This window comes from Vicugna pacos, chromosome 10, assembly GCF_048564905.1.
Source record: "Vicugna pacos chromosome 10, VicPac4, whole genome shotgun sequence".
In the NCBI taxonomy this organism is placed as follows: domain Eukaryota; kingdom Metazoa; phylum Chordata; class Mammalia; order Artiodactyla; family Camelidae; genus Vicugna; species Vicugna pacos.
The window spans coordinates 24712247-24728787 of record NC_132996.1 but is presented as its reverse complement, the minus strand read 5'-3'; the positions used below and the strand labels follow the sequence as shown (position 1 = coordinate 24728787).

The 16541-nt window shown below is 50.4% G+C and overlaps 1 protein-coding gene and 1 pseudogene across 2 annotated transcripts in view; one reads left to right on the top strand and one right to left on the bottom strand.

Annotated features, from left to right (window-relative positions):
* The window catches only part of LOC107033440 (guanylate cyclase D-like), a 37960-nt gene extending 28435 nt beyond the window's left edge, over nt 1–9525 (bottom strand). The window contains 5 exon segments of the mRNA XM_072970714.1: nt 2205–2575; nt 4369–4660; nt 8178–8682; nt 8685–8911; nt 9504–9525. Coding sequence (XP_072826815.1) covers nt 2205–2575; nt 4369–4660; nt 8178–8682; nt 8685–8911; nt 9504–9525 — 1417 coding nt within the window.
* A 1693-nt stretch (nt 9526–11218) lies between these two features.
* LOC102536243 (phosphatidylinositol N-acetylglucosaminyltransferase subunit P pseudogene) lies at nt 11219–13716 on the top strand (annotated as a pseudogene). Its single transcript, XR_012076891.1, has 2 exons — nt 11219–11406; nt 13251–13716. The product of XR_012076891.1 is annotated as a phosphatidylinositol N-acetylglucosaminyltransferase subunit P pseudogene (transcript).
* The last annotated feature ends 2825 nt before the right edge of the window (nt 13717–16541 follow it).

Below are 16541 nucleotides of genomic sequence, written 5' to 3'. Positions count from 1 at the left end.
CACAACGACCTGTGGAAGCAGGTACAGTCAAGATGATGAATTCGTGGAAGAGGAAACAGAGATAGGCAACTGTCTGCGAGTGGCAGAGCCTCGGTTCAAACTCAGGTAGCCTTGCTGGCGCATCTGGACTCCTAACCACGGTCCATCCCCTCTCACCCAGGCTCCTGGGAAGGAAGCTTGACTCGTCATCTGGAGGAGGTGAGGGGAGAAGCACAGACAGGAAAGCAGTCCAGGCCGAGGGAGCAGCAAGCACAAAAGTTCTGAGGCAGAAGCATGGCAAATGTGTTCGATGGGAAGGCAGCGCTCAGCGCGGGAAAGGCTGAGGGCCGGGAGCTGAGGGGAACCGCACGCTGTGAAGTCTCGCGAGAATTCTGGCTTGACCCCGGGCGGGTGAGGCGGGGTGTCTGCAGGCTCCTAGCAGAGGAATGCCAGATCTGACTGGCATTTTCCAAGGAGCCTCCAACCCACCACATTGAGGTCCAGGGAGAAGGGCAGAAACAGAGGGCCTGTTGGAATGCTGCTGCGGTCACCTGGCAAGAGACAACGGGGCCCTGGACCAGGGAGGAGGCAGGGGAGTGGTGAGTAAGGCTCTGCTTCTGGACAAATTCTAAAAATGGAGCCTCCAGGGTGCGCTGACAGGCTGCGCACGGGGTGTGAGGAGGCAAAGATGCTTGAGACTCAGAGAGGAAGGGGCTGCCGTTACCTGCAATGGGGAAGACGATGGGAGGAGGTGGGGGAGCAAATCAGGGGTTCAGTTTCAGACAACATCAAGTTTGAGATGCCACCTAGGCATCCAAGTGTCAATAAGAGGGGACGCTGAGGGCTGGTGGGAGCCTGAATAAAACACCATCCTTGCCCTCATAGAGCTGATGTTCTTGAAGACCAGCCCCAGGCCTCGTTCTCCACAGGCTTCTGTCTGGAGGCAGAGACAGTAACAGTGGAGACAATGCCACACAGTGTGGTCAAAGCCGGGAGGGAGCAGCCAGGGCCTAATGGAGCACAGAAGAGATCTTCACAAACCCCTCTTCCATCAGCCTTGTCTCGCAGACTTCACCCTCATTCTTTCATTCAATCAACAAACATTCCTGTGTGCTGAGCTCAGTACGGAGAATTGAAGATGCAACGGCAGATAAGATTCACAGTCACTGTCAGCACCATGATGGAGCCCACAGTGTACAGGGGGTGGGGGGGTGAGGGCTGGTGCTCTAAGCCAGGGCAGGGATGATGATTCATTCACTCCTCAATCCTTGGAGCTAAGCACAGTGCCTGGTGCCTAGCAAGTTCTCAGTCAATATTTGTGAAGAAGAGTGGCAAAGAAACAGTTGAGTAAAGGCTTCTTCTTATGAGCTCCCATGAGTCTGGGGACAGATGGAACTAAAGCCATGCTCCCAGGGACTGTGGGCAGCACAGAGGCAGGGCCCCCAACCCTGGCTACAGAGTTTTTCTGTAGGAAAGAAAGGATTAGCCAAGCAAGGCTAAGGCACTCCAGGAAGAGTAAAACACACATGCCCAGGGAGGCCCAAAAGGGCGACACATGTCTGGGGAAAGGTGAAGAGGAACAGTGTCAGGACATGGGCCTGAAACAGCAGGCCGAGCCTAGGTCGGGCGATGGGGGCTGCTGAGGTTTGGGGCAGGCAGGGCCATACCTGAATTTACCCACCAACAGTGACTGTAACCAGGTGTGCATTAGGGAATGTGGGTGCACTTACTTATACGTGTGGGCCTGTGCTCATCTCTGTCTACGTATGTGCTTGTATGTGGGTGCAGTTTCATCAGGGATAAAAGTCTGAGATGGATGAATGTCAGAAATGAGGACATGTTGATCTTGTGTCTCACACTCCTCAGTGGCCTTGAGATAAAGGGAATCCTGCACTTGCAGTCGGGGGACTTAGGGCTCTCTGTGTGATCTTGGGCAAGTCACCTAACCTTTCTGAGCTTCAGTTCTCCACTGGGGCCTACAGAGGATAGTGGCCTTGTCACAAGGCTGCGGTGCAGTTTAGGAGAGCTGAGAGATGGAAACGTGCTGGTAAATGTTTAGATCTGCTCGGCTGAAGGGAGGCCTTCCTAGTCCCTGGCGCTTCATAACCCTGGTTTAGTCTTCTCAGTAGAGGGTCAAGTCTCTTCCCTGCACCTGCTCCTGCTCCTCACATGACTGTCCACATGGGGAGCCCTAATGAATAAATGATGGATAGATGATGAATTACCTCTCATGCATAGTGTATTGGGGTCAAACCAGCAGCTGGAGTCACGTGCTGGAGGGGCTCCTCCTGGAAAGTGTATGGCCCTGCCCAGAGGCTACACTTGCCACATGCCTGTGTCCAGGATGTGAGTGGGTACCAGCTGGCTTCCCTGACCATTTGTGTCCAAAATGACGTACTGAGCCAGCCTCCGGCCTTTCTCATCTGTCCAGATCCTCTGGCTAAAACCAGCCACATCCAAAGCCCCTGTGTGGTCCCCTAAGTGGGCCCCTGAGAGTTCTGCCCCATAGCTCTCAGAGTGGTTCAGGGCATGGGCCAGCAGGACAACGGCATCATAGATGGTTCCAAAGAGTGGGGACACCTGTGGGAGAGAGGGTCTCTTAACCCCACAGCCCCACAGCATAGGCTCCCAGACACCTCTGAGTCCTGCCTCCCACCAGCAGCAATGGTTTAAATGGTCATCCCCTTTCCCACCCCCAAAACAGTTCTCCCTTTGATCCCAGCACTACCTCAGTCCCCACTCAGAAGCCTGACAGTCTGCATGGCCACCACCACCCTCACCAGCATCTCAAACATACCTAAAATGTCCAAAATACAACTCCTGGTTCTTCCAAACCAAACCCCAATCATTCCTCCCACATTTTAGGAAATGGAACCACCATACGCCCAGTTTCTCAGGCCGGGGCTTAATTCCCAACTCCTCTCTTTCTCTCTTCCAGTTCATCATCATACCTTTTTGGCTCTGTTTCAGAATTTGTTCCCAATCCAATTGACTTTTTGCCACCTCTGCTCCTGCCACCTGGGTCCAGCCCCACTCACTGCTCCCCTGAACCACACAGGAGCCTCCTAAGGGCCTCCTTGCTTCCCCTGGCCCTCTTCAGTCCATTCTCCATAAAGCAATCAAACCATGTTTTTAAAAAAACAAAAAATCAATCATTTTTTACTTAAACCCTGCTGATGGCTTCCCATTTCATTTATGATAAATCCAGGCTCCTTACCCTGGCTTACAAAGCCTCACATGATCAGGCCCCATGCTCATCTCAGATCTCTCTCCCCATCGCTCAGGACCCACCCACCACTCCACACTCCCTCCGGCCCATTCCTCTAGCCATCAACACTCACTCTGCCTCCGGGCCTTTGCACTTGCTGCTTCCCCTGCTTGGTTGTTCTTCACCCAGATCTTTACATGGCGGCCTCCTTAGCATATCAGAGCTCAGCTCAAGTGCCACCTCCTCAGAGCGAGCTTCTCCACCTGTCCTGTCTCTTGTTGTCCGCTTCTCCGTCCCCGCCACTCTCTGTCACTTTATCCTGTTTTATTTTCTTGGCCACATCACCACTATTTGAATTTGGTTATCAAATTGCTTGGTTATTATCTGTCTCACCTTAACAGAATGGAAGTTTCTTGAAGGTCAGGACTGCCTTGTCCATCACCATGTCCCTGATGCCTGGCACAGTGCCACATAAGAGGGACTCAGTCCACATTTGTCAGATGAATGATTGATTGCCCCTCCATCAGCAACTGGGAGAGACTCACGCAGCTGAGTCCTATAAGCCAAAACTGAGCCAGCAGCCCTGGGTTTAATGTCTGTCTGTCTGTCTGTCTCTTTCTGTCTCTCATAGGTGTGTGTGAGTATGTGTTGAGGGGCGGTGGTGTCTAGCATCCCCACCACCACCATCTTCCGATCCACAGCCATGACTTCAGAAAACCTCCGACTCTCCTATATTCCCCACACTCTCTCCTGATCTTCACAGTGTGCTAGAGAGATGCAGGGAAAGGAGAGGAAGAATGTGTGTGAGAGAACGAGCAGCTGGGCAACGAGAATTAGAGGAATTGAATCAGAGATAGAGAAAGAGAGGTAAGAGGGACCCGAGAGAGAGAGTTGACAAAGCAGGACAAGAGAGTGAATGACACGAGAAAAAAGTAATACAGACATACTCACACACACAATTACAAGAGAAAGAGACAGCCAGACGTTACACCCAGGGACTAGGCAGAGAGACACTTTGTCAAATGAGGGACAGGTCATGTGCCCACAGTGGAGGCACCACTGGCTGGCCTGGTGGGGAACTGGTCAAGGCCAGGAAGTCTCAGAGTGGGTGAGGAGCGTGTGCACACTTGCCCGTGACCCCACATTCCGGGCCTTGAGAGGGTCTGCATGGACCTCCCTGCTCTGGCTCCAGGTGGGCAGCCAGCTCTCCACCAGCCCTGGCAGCTTCGAAGGCCTTGTCTCCAGGGCCAGACTCCAGACTGACGATCAGCACTGCATCGTAGGCCTCCTGCAGGGGCCCATTGTTGCCCAGGGCCGGGTAGGAGCGGATGCGGTAGGGCAAGGCGAACAGCATTGTGTCGTAGGGCAGGAAGACCAGCCTCCTGTCTGCCAGGCCCTGGGCCTGTGCCCGGCTCAGCAGATTGGTCTGCTCGGAGCCCCCTAGGAGCGCCGAGTGCATTCACAGCACCAAGACTGCAGGTGGCTCACCCTCACATCCCTTCCCTGAAACCCAGAACTCTGTGGCCCTGGGGAGCCGCTCAGTACTCTCAGGTCCATCCCTCCCATCCATTGCCCCTCCTCAGCCCTCCCCTCCCCCTCAGTCTGGGGAAATTTCCCTTTTATCTCTCCCCCTGGAACAATAACAGCCAAGGCCACCAAATCTGGGTTTGCCCTGGTGGGAAAAAAAACCCTCAGCTGAGGATGGATTTGTATTAATATGTCCCTTCCAGTCTTCCCACCCAATAATCCTGACCACCTTTCCACCTTCTCTCGGCCCCACTTGCTCTGACAATTGCTGATATTTATTGACAGCTTGCAATGTGTTGTCCTAAAGTGCTCTGACAAACATTTAGTCATTCAATTTACAACAGTATGAAGAAGTATGCTTATTATTATCTCTACTTTCAGATGAGGAAACCAAGGCACAGAGAGGTGAAGGAGTTGCCCCAGGATATATAACCACCAGGGTAGTAGAGCCAGGATTGGAATCCAGGTAGGCTCGCTCCCAGCTAGTAATCTTTTTTTTTTTCAAGATTTAAAAAAATTTAGATAATTCGAATACCATAAAATTCACCTTTTAAAAAGTATATAACTCAGTAGTATTAGACACAAAGTTATGAAACCATCACCAGTATTTAATTCTGGAACATTTTCATCATACCAAAAGGAAACGCTGTGCCCATTAGCAATCACTCCCTATTCCTCCCTCACCCAACCACTAATCTGCTTTCTGTCTCTATGGATCTGCCTGTTCTGGACATTTCATAGGAATGGATTTGTGCAATATGTATCCTTTTGAGTCTGGCTTCTTTCAAATAACATAATGTTTTCCAGGTTCATCCGTGTAGCAGCCTATATCAGTATTTCATTCATTTTTATGGCTGCACCATATTCCACTGATTAAACATTTTGTTTATCCATTTGTTATTGGCTTGTAATCCCAACTGTGGCCCTGGGTGTCATCCTCAAGATCTAAGCAGACATGAATACATTCCCCTTTGCCTTTGTAAAAGAAACAGGCCCGTGATAGTAAGGCAGGCAATTTCATCCCCAGGCACCCAGGACAGAAGGGAACCCTGCCTGAGGCAAGGGGCCCACACATCTGCCCAAGGTGAAGGTTCTCTGCACCTTGGGTCCCTGACCAGGGCTTCAACCACAGCCAAAAAAGGGCCACCACTTGCTTTGGCTAGGGCCCAGGTTCCTACTGCAATCCCTTTTTCCAGAAATTTCAGGAATGTGGAGCCGCTCAGGAGGGCCAAGTTTCTCCTTCCTGGGGCCTGAGGATCCCTGGTTATGTGGAAATCAGAGCCGGGAGCCCAGACTCTGCTGAACCCCTGGGTGGCCATGCTGTGTGGGCCATGGGCAGGAACCCACACCCCAGAATAGTGGGGAGGGCTCTCATAGGAGGATGTACCAGGACTGGGTGGAAACAACCAGGGCTTCCTTGGTCTCATCTCCCGTGCTCTGCCCCTGTTCAGCTTCTCCCAAAACACTTCTTTCTCTTACATGGAGTCAGAGACAATGTTCTGCATTTGGCCACAAGGGGGAGCTGATCCACACAACTGGGCATGTTAACGAGTAAAAGCCCACGTTGATTATAAGCCCAGCTTACTATGTCGAGGGCACTGTTCCAAGCCCTTTATCTGCAGGAGTTCATCACATCTTCATGATGAAGTAGGGCCTCATGTCATTGACGAGGAAACTATAGCACAGAGAGGTTTAGTGACTTGCCCGAGGTCACACAGCTGGTAGGAAGTGGGGCCAGGAGTGGGATCCTGGCGTTCTGATTCCGGAGAATGTGCCCCTACCAGTCTGCTTTCTGGCTTTTTGAAAGCCAGAACCATGGCTTGAACTCAATCCCCTATAACAAGGGTGGAGCAGGAGTCTGATGTGGTTTCCTCCACCCACTGCCACAGTGCTCCGGCCTCTCAGAAGTGAATTGTTCATCCTCCTAGTCCTGCTGACATGCTACCTCCATTCCTTTGCTCTAGCTGACCCTCTGCCTAGAATACCCTCCCCTCATCTCCACCTGCCATCAACTTCTCATTTTCAGGTCCTGCCCCTGTGAAGCCCTGCCCACCCTCATGCAGGTCAGCTCCTCCAGCCTCTGTATCCACACCCATCTCCCACCAGACTCAAGCTCCTCACTGCTGGGGCCAGGCCAGTTGCTCTCTGCATCTCCAGAGCCCAGCTAGGGTCAGGCACAGAGCAGGGCTCAGTGACGTGGTGGAATGAAGCATGTACAAAGCACTCGATCACATACACCTGCTCCTCATGACCTTATGAGATGGGTCTCATTATCCCCATTTCACCTACTGGAAAAATGAACTCAGGGAAGTGAGGTACCTGTCCTGAGGGGCAGCAGGCACACCTGGGCCAGGCCTCGTCCTCCACTCAGCTCTAACTCACTATGGGCCACAGGAGCTCAGAGGCGGCCCACCCCGCCCCTCCACTGGTGCTGACCTCAGTGCGCTCACACATAAAACTTGATAATTGGTCTCAGCGGCTCTCAAATCGTTGCCAATGACTACAGTAAGAAATACATTCTACCATGGTGTGCTTGCAAAGCTGAGAGTGTAAGACAAGTACACATACACAACTGAATTCACAGAACGACTCTTTCGCCAGCTACCTGTCCTGCATGCTCGCATTCATTTCTTGTACTCTATCCTACTCAATTCTATTCTTCTCTCTATTCCAGGTTCTTCTTCTTCTTCTTTTTTTTTTCTGGCAATGCTAGTCTTGATTCACTAAATCGGTTTTGTGACCAAAATGGGCCACATTTTGAAACAGCTCCAGTCCAGATGAGCACTAAGGTTCCTTCTATCTTTCAGGTGCCACCTCTAGCCTGCGCCCCACCCTATCATGGCACTCCCTGGCTACTTCCTTAAAGACAGGTCACATACCACCTCTTCCAGGAAGCATCCTCAGATCCCCCAGAGCCCGGCCCCACTCCTCTTCTCCCTGGGGTGACCTTGACCTCATGGTCATAACCACCTTCTTATACACCTGTCTCTCTATCACCTCAGCCACTCTGTCTGTCTGTCCTATTCAACGCAAGATCCAGCACAACAGGGACTTGATAAATGCAGGAAGCCTTCTATCAATCAACAAATCCATGAAGGTTCTAATTCTAATTCCAAAAAACAATAATAGCTCTAACACCCTTCCTGGGGCTTAGGTCCTGCTACGCTCTCATTTCCTTCACTGTATCAGGCAAGAACCTAGAAAGCCCTTGGCTCCCACTCCACAACTGACACATTCACTGAAGCTCAAAATCTGACTGTATCGCTTGCCAGCTGTGTGACTGGGGCATGCTACTTGTCTTCTCTGAGCTGCAAAGTGCAGACCATAGCAGGACTAGCTCAAAGGGAAAGTGCGGGGCTGTTGTCAAATGCTGAGCCCAGTGTCTGGTATGCAGAAAACTCCCCATCAGTGGCCATATGAAGTCTGGCCTGCCCACAGCGGGAAGCCACCCATGTACACTTACTTTTCAGGCCATCCACACTGCAGAGCTGCTTCAGGACCTCCATGGCCCCCTGCTCTCCGGGTCCCAGGGAAATCACCAACCCTACAGGCAGTCCATGTGTCCTGAGAGTCATGGCCACCTGTTGGGCTGTAGCCAGCCAGATGTCCTGGTAGGAGGACATGATGGCCACGTGATCCCAGCCAAAGTGTCTCATGATGGACAGCAGCACGTGGGCAGCCAAAGGCAAGGTGGGCACCAGCTCACCTCCTCCCTCTGGAGCCCTGCATGCCCAGGAGAAGAGGGTCTTGCCCCAGCCTTGGGCCAGTAGGGCTGCTGCTGGGCAGTAACTAGGATTGACAGGGCCCACAAAAGCACCTACAGTGTTCTTGTGGGCCAGGAATGTGGCCAGGGCACTAGGGGTGTCACAACCCGTGGGAAGGACCGTGGAAGCAAGCCGTGAGCCCAGCGCCAGTGAGGAGTCCTGGTTGACTCGGTCCACAGCCAGCTGGGCAGCCACACTGGGGGGGGGGTCTGGGCAAAGATGGGGTCACAGTCCCAAGGACCCAGCACCCCCAGGGTGAAGGTCCCTGCCCCCCAGGCCAGACCAGGGAGAGAACCAGCCCACAGGAGGGCACCCCAAAGCAGCATAGAGGGAAGTGGTAGGAAAGGGACTGTCCTTGGATGGCTGAGACTGGACCTCCATGGGCCCTGGAAGGGTGGGCAGGTCTTCCCATGCAGAGAGGTCCAGGACCAACCTTCAGGGTACAAGGCCCTCTGCTATCCTGGAGAAGGGAGATAATGACAAGATTTGCTTTCTAGCATTTTCTGCCAGTGCTTCCTGCGTAATTCGGAAGCAGACATCATCCCCCAACCACCTCCCACTCCCGAGAACCTGAGCTTCCTCATCGGTAAAATGAGGGATTTGGATCCATGATGTCCAAAGACCCCTAGCTTTGGGGGCCTAACCTCCTCCTCAGGACTGGCTCAGAGCCCCATGTTGTCCACGCCCGGTCCTGGGCTAGAGCTCAGTAGCTCGGTGTGCCTCCAGAGTCAGAGCTGGCCGGACCTGGCTCACTACTTCCCCTCCGTGTGGCCCTAGGCCAATCTCGGAAGCTTCTGAGCTTCATCTTTCTCTTCTATAAAATGTGGATAATGAAACCTACTACATGGAGTTATTGTGGTGATTAAATGACATAACGTGAAGCACTTAGCACTGTCCCTGATACTTACGTGTTTCATAAATCCTTCCTGTTTCAACCTATTATTATTTCTTCCTTCACTCATCCTCCAGAGTGGGCCAAATTCTCCTGGACCAAGTTCTCCCTCTGAGCCTCCCCTGCCTCTTACCCTCGAGCCCAGCACCATCCATAGCACTTAGCTCTGCCAGACTCTGTGGGCCCCACAGCACAAGCGGGGCCTGGGTATGGGTAGCTGCCCCATTGTGTGTTTGGGACTTGAGGGTTTACAATGCGTGTGCACAGTCCTGTCTCCCACCCCCTCACAGCCCTGTTCAAACAAAGGTCCTCCTATCCCCATTGTACAGGTGAGGAAACTACAGGAAACTGGGTGGAGTTGGCTGAGAGACAGAATTTGGACAAATCCATTCAGTTCATGTCCCACCCCACACAGCACCTCCTTGACCAGGACACTTGGACTGGGGCATGCCCCACTCCAACCTGCTGTTCCAGGACCCTCGTGCCCAGCCTGTAACTCCTGCCTGGCCTCTGCCTGCATCCTTGCCTTTGCTCATTCCTCACCCACAGAACTCATTCTTCTTCCTGTCACACCATTTGTGCAGCCAGCAGCCTTCCCCTGTGGGCGCTCCAGGAAGGCATAAGATCCAGCCTCACCTTGAAGAAACTGCCAGGCTGGTAGGGAGGCAAGTCCCAGCCAAGAGAAGAGCTGACCACAAGTGCAGGCAAAGTGGAGCCAGTAGGGATGCTCTGAGGGCCTGGTGAGGAGGCCTCATGGAGGACTTCTCAGAGCCTGATCCAGCAACGCTCGGAAGTGTAGATCAGGAGAATAAGAGGATGCCCTCCCAATGTCAACAGTGATGGTCTGTACAGAGTAGCTCCTAGAAATTGTGTTCAGGGCAGAGGAATAAGAAGTCTCTTAGAATCACACAGAGGAGTAAATCCTGATTTTATCACTTACTAGCCCCTGACCTTGGGCAAGACACTTAACTTCTCTGAGCCTCCATTTCCTCATCTGTAAATGAGATGACAATAGCCACCTGGTAGAGTTTTGGTGAAGACTAAGAAGTGTAGAGTATCTACAATGGGGAAACTCATTGTGGTAAGTGAGTAGGCACTTATTGAATGGAATAGTTACCATTACCACATCACCATCGGCACCACCTTTGGATCTTTGAGAAGAGGCAGATGTACTGCAGTATAAAGAGAGCTGGGTGGGGAGATAGTGGCCTGAGTTTCAGCCTCAGTCCTGCCCCATTCAAGGCCTCGGCCTCCCCATCTGTAGAAGTCAGCCCTGAGCTCTTCTGGCCTGTGATGCTATGTTTCTCTCAGCTCAGAGCCTGGTGACTTGGGGAGGGCTGCTCTTCTACCAGTCTCTGAGGGACCTTCTGTTCATTCCCTCCTCTTCTACTGTGATGCTCTAACTGGTCTCCTAGCATCCTTCCCCATGAGATGAACCACTCGGAGCAGCTCACTTGTTCTGGACTCACAAAGAGCTAATCATTTCCAGTTAGGAACATAGGCATATGCAGCTGATACTGCTGATAGCCGCCTCCCCACTCAGTCTGTACTTTCCAAAGCACCTGGGACCACCACTTTTCCTGGTCCTCCTAGACGCCCCAAGGAGAGACCTCTTATCCTCTTTTTCAGAGGAGGAAACTAACTCTGGGCAGGGCAGCAACTTGTCCAATTTCTCACCAAAAGTTAGGGATAAGCTGGGACCAGAGCTTGGCTTCCCGCTGCCCAGCCAAAGACAAAAATTACTTTTTTTTTGAACACCTAGACCATCAGAGCTGAAGGATCCCGGAGATCTAAGGATCTGAACCAACTCCTCTGTGTACCGATGGGGAAACAGGTACAGAAAGGGGCATGGGCTTCCCTCCACCCCACAAAGCAGCAGCGGGTTTCCTGGGCACTGTGTTCCTGCTGGCCATGCTCAGTGTCACAGGAATTCTGCCACTAACAGCCTGCAGGAAGTCACAGGATGTGCAGGCCCTTAGCGAGGCCAGTCTGGCCAGGGCAGGAGCTGGCGTTAGCCCCATCTCCACCTCTGACTTGTGAGACAGGGTCCCCACCCTTCCCTGTGCCATCCTTACCGGGAGGGCTTTGTTTAGATGTTTAGGTCTCCAAAGTCCTTCATATCCAATATTCTACTTGTCAAGAAAAATCAGGAAACAGTTGATTTTTGTCTCTGAAACTGACCATGTCCCCTCTCCTAACCCTTCCCCCAGGAGTGTGTGAGCTGTCAGTGCTCCCACCTCTGGCCCAGTGGGTTCCTGTGCCACCCTCGTAGGAGAGGATCATTTGTCATTTTAGACTCCAGAAAATGGACACTGAGGATTAGTCACGGATAGCTTGGCTCATAAAGACAAGTTCCTGAAGTTAGTCAACTCCACACTACCATAATCCAAAATTGAGGATGACTTTAGCTGCATTAACAGACAAAAAAACCAAAATAAGTAAGGTGTTAGGAACCCAGGGAAGGAGGATAGGGAATTCCTGTCAGAGCCAGTGCCCCCTTCAATCCCTGTAGCCATGGGTCACTCTCCTGACCCCTGCAGCTTGATCCTTCTTTCCTTTTTTAAGGGCAAGCTCCCCCAAAGACCCATCTGCCATGCTGTGCTGTTGGGGCTAACTCTGTCTGTTTGCAGATCCTAAGATTCCTGCACAAGGGTCCTCAGATGGCAAAATCTCCAAGCAAGCTCTGTCCTGGGGAGCCCCCATTCCCACAACAGCCTGGACAGTCACACAGTCACGACTTCTGCTGCCAGTCAGCTTCCTAAGTCTCCTGCCAGGGGAGTGCCTCATATATGGCTCATTCCCTCCTGTCCCGCTCAGGGACCTGAAAAAGTCACTTGGAAAATTCAATCTGTTCAGATCCTAGGGCTCTAGGGAGCCAAGCACAGAAAGGGAGGAGGGAATAAATGGGAGAGGAACCAAGGGAGGAAGGAAGGGAAGAAGGAAGGGAAGAAGGAAAGGAGGGAGGAGGCCTTCAGCACTTTGGACAGCTCCACACCTGGCTGGGGCTCCCAGGAGGAAAAAAGAGTAGGTGAGCACTAAGGAAACCAGCATTATTGAACTTCCACTACGTGCCGAGCTCTGTGCTGGGCACTGCTTACACAACACACTGAGACAGGTGTTATTATTATTCCCACTTTATAAATAAGGAAAGTGCAGCTCAGAGTGGTTAGGTAATAGACCAAGGGCAGACAGCTGACTAAATGGCAGGGCTGACCATAGGTCCAAGCTTCTGTTCCTCTCACCACATTAATTCTTTGTGAATTATAATAGTTTTTTTCTATCTTCTCTTTTGATGTGGACCCTTATGTGGATAAAGACACCACAGTCCAGTGGACTTTCGGCCCCTCCTCTTGCATCTGCTCTCTCCTACCAAGCTGAAATTACATTCCCTGTCTCATTTAACCCTTACAACAGCCTTGTGAGGTGGGTGTTGTAGTTTGCTTTATTCACATCACTTTGTTTAGTAAACAATATTTACTGAGCGCCTAATATCTTCAGATACCATTCTAGACTCTTGGGAGACATAAGAAAAACAAAGATTTTTTTTTTTCCCTCACAGAGCTAACTTTCTAGCAAGGGTGGGGATGGTGTGTGAGTCAACAAACAATGAGCATGATAAATAATTAGATTCATTTTTTTATGTTAGAAAGAGTTATGCAGGCCAAACTGGGGGGAGGGGCCCAAGTGGGCACATGGAGGACCCAAGGTCGAGGGCCAACCCGCCAACCCCAAAAGAAAACCTGACGAGAGCGGGAAATGGCCGCAGGCACTGAGGCCCAGGCCTGGGGAGGCCACACCAGCCTCCTCTCCCTGTTAGCCCTTCCCTTTCCGCACGGAGGCAAAGCCTGCGGAGCTGGAGCGGCATTGTCTGAAGCCACAGGGAAAATGGTGAAAATTCACCGTTGCCATTGCCAGAAAGAGCGATTTATGGCTTTGTTCTTTTCTTAAGCTCCCAATTTGGCTTCATACTATATCTCGTGTGGGCTTTTATTCCTGAATCTTGGCTAAACTCCTTAGGTTTAACCTATTGGCCTCCAAAATATTGGGCAGTTGCATTGCCTGTGTACCTCCTCATTACTATAGTAATCGGTTATTTCCTCCTATTTGGAATAAACATGATGAGTGCCTCTCCACTCAACTCCATTCATACAATCACCGATAACTATGCTAAAAATCAACAGCAGAAGAAATGCCAAGAAGAGGCCATCCCAGCATTAAGAGATACTCCTGTTAGTGAAGTAAACCAAATGTTCTTTCTTGCAGCCAAAGAACTTTAAACCAAAATCTGAATTGTATGTAGACTAACACCAAACATTTATGATAAGTTTTTTACTTATTTTGACCATCTTTCTTATTAATACCCAATATTGAAATGTAAAAAAAAGTAAGTTGAATTTCCCTTAGATTGTTCCATTAATGTTCTGAAGTAGTAGTTATTAATAGAAAGAATAAATAAATAGTAAATAAAAAAGAAAGAGATATGCAGTATAAAAAGGAAAATGTAAAGGGAAACAATGTTGTATTATAATTCAAGTATAAGTGTTTCCATATTGCTACACAGTGTGTCCAGTTAAGATATCCCAAATGGCAGCTTCACATGGCATCACCTTCTGATTAAGTTTGTGATAATCTGTTATTCTCCAAAACCCATCTGTCTTTTGCATCAGTCAAAATGCAAGTTAAATGCCAGTGTGATAGGAATTAATGTCCCTACATCTCCGAATTCTTTAATGTCGGCACTAATTTCTGCAATCCCTTGAGGGCTATGGTATTACTTTTGGTTTTTGCTCAGTGTAAGGGAAAGCTGGGTGGGGAGCAGTTTCAGGACCCTTTCTCCCTCCATACAACCCTCGATCCGCAGGCCAGGGAACCAATGTGGAGATCCCACTAGTTGCTGAGTAAGTCTACTCCCATCATTTATTTTGGAACTGGGGATGTAGCCACAGGATGGACTGTGGTCTCACTGACCTTCCATGAGAAGGTCTCAGGCCGAGACAGCATATAGTACCTGATCATCCTCATCTTTGAAGAACTCTCAGGGCATTTGGGTTCTATCAGTGATAGAACCAGTATCTAGTAACCTCCTGAATGAGCTGGGTATTTTCCTATCCCCAGAGAACAGTAGCCCTGATCAGTGGCCACAGGACCCCTTGGAGGAAGATTCATAACATATACCTTCCTCAAGGGGACCCATAATCCCACTCAGTCAAGGGCTCTGAGCCCACGAGCTGCTGAATTTGGGACCTGGATAAGAGGCAACCCATCCACACAATGATGACTCATGAGTTTCTACCTGACAGACCTAGAATTTTTCTTTCTATACGTGTCTAGCAGCAACTTGGAAGGTTTCCATGTATTTTTCCTCTAGGGACCCTGTGATTAATTAACATTCTCCACAGATCCCTAAAACACTCCAATAACCAATAGTCTCTCCATATCTGTGACTTAATTATGGTGATTGTGCCCACCTTGTTTCTGATGGTGAAGTGCTGCCATCTATCTGGCCTTGCATTCTCCACACTGAGATCAGGAAAATGTCATACAACTCCCGCCATGGCCATCCGTGGCCTGCAGAGGTCAGCCACCACAGAGTTCTTCAAGGATGGTGAGCACCCCCTCCTACCCCGTGAATGCATTCCTTAACACTTGAGTGAAGGGAGTGTCCTCTGGCTTCTTGGGGCAGGGATGAGCAGTTTGCATATAATAGATCCACTCCAATGTTTCCACTTTCCTGAGCCTTCAGACTTTCCTACACAGTATTCCAAGGAAGTTCTGGCATTTCAACCTCATTCAGTGAGGTCATCACTGCATCCAAGCTTCAATTAGTCAATTTAGCAGACAATTAAAACCACTCCTGGGTGATCAAGTCAAACTATTAAATCCCAAAACCTAGACAGAGGCACCCATGTCAGTGAATTTGGCCCAGTCAAGTCTTATAATTCTTCCCCTTGTTCTAACACCCATGAATCCACTCCCACAGGGTCCTGCTGACCAAGTCTTTTAAGTATTTCACTGACCAGACTATCTTCTCAAGGTGTAGGCTTTGCACTTCTCCTCCAGGCTATGTAGGACCGAGCACTGGTCATTGGCTTGGTGGCAATGAGGGTGATGAGAGGGCACTGAGGAGCATATGTATTAGCTTGGAGAATGACTGCTCCCAGGGCCACCACTGAAAGGCTTTTGTGCAGAGGAGGAGGGGTGCTTAGGTAGACAGGCTGCCTCTGCTGGCAAATGAAGTGTAGGGGGATTTGCAGATCAAAATTCTCAGCCCCATCCATGTCTCCCCAAATGATTCCACCTCATGTCTTGAGGTCCCAGTCCTTTCCTATTAGTGCCTCTCCTTAAATATAAGAGATCTGGTGTGCAGGTGCTACAGCACTGCAACCTTTACCATCAGACCCTGGGTTTGGTGCTTATACCTTCCCATATCCACAGGGCCTGAGGGACTCCAAGCTCTCATGGACACCTTCTGTTGTTCACACATGTTCTCAATTTTATGGTCATTATTTTTAATTTATTTCCTATATGTATGTGCTCTCTTGGGCTGTAGGAAGAAGCCAGGTGCCTCCACTGTCTCTGTAACCAGTACTGATGCCACAGGATGAAGCACCACACTCACTTGATCTGCCGAGGTCTGGCCTTCCAGCCTGCGCTGCATCCTGTCGTATTACTCATGGTCATTTCAGTAACTGTGATACTACCAGGTGCCATGAATTTCTTGCATCCTAGTTCCCCAGTAGGAAATTATCCCCATGGAGCTCAAATACAGAACCAACCCAATTCCGGAATCCTGTTTGGAAGATCTCTTTCTTAAGGCCACTCTTGGTACTAGATGGAGTCCCAGGAGGAAACTGAGGACAGACTCAAATTATGTAATTCTAGGAAGGCTTGTTTACAAAGGCATATTATAAAGGTGGGAGCAGGAGTATCTAAAAAATAGTGCAGTAACTCGAGACTAGTGGTAACAGAACTATGGCGTCCCCAGGCCCAAAAGGATGAGAGGAGTTTTCTGGGGCCCAGAAGACAGCTGGCTGCCTCAAAAGGTGAAAGGACACATCTAGACTATGGTGCCCCCCGCAGGGAAGAATCCAGGGAGGTAGAACCCAGTCCTGTGTCTTCTACCCGCCAGGCTGCTGCTAGGGCTTCCCATTAGCCAAACCTGACCAGAACC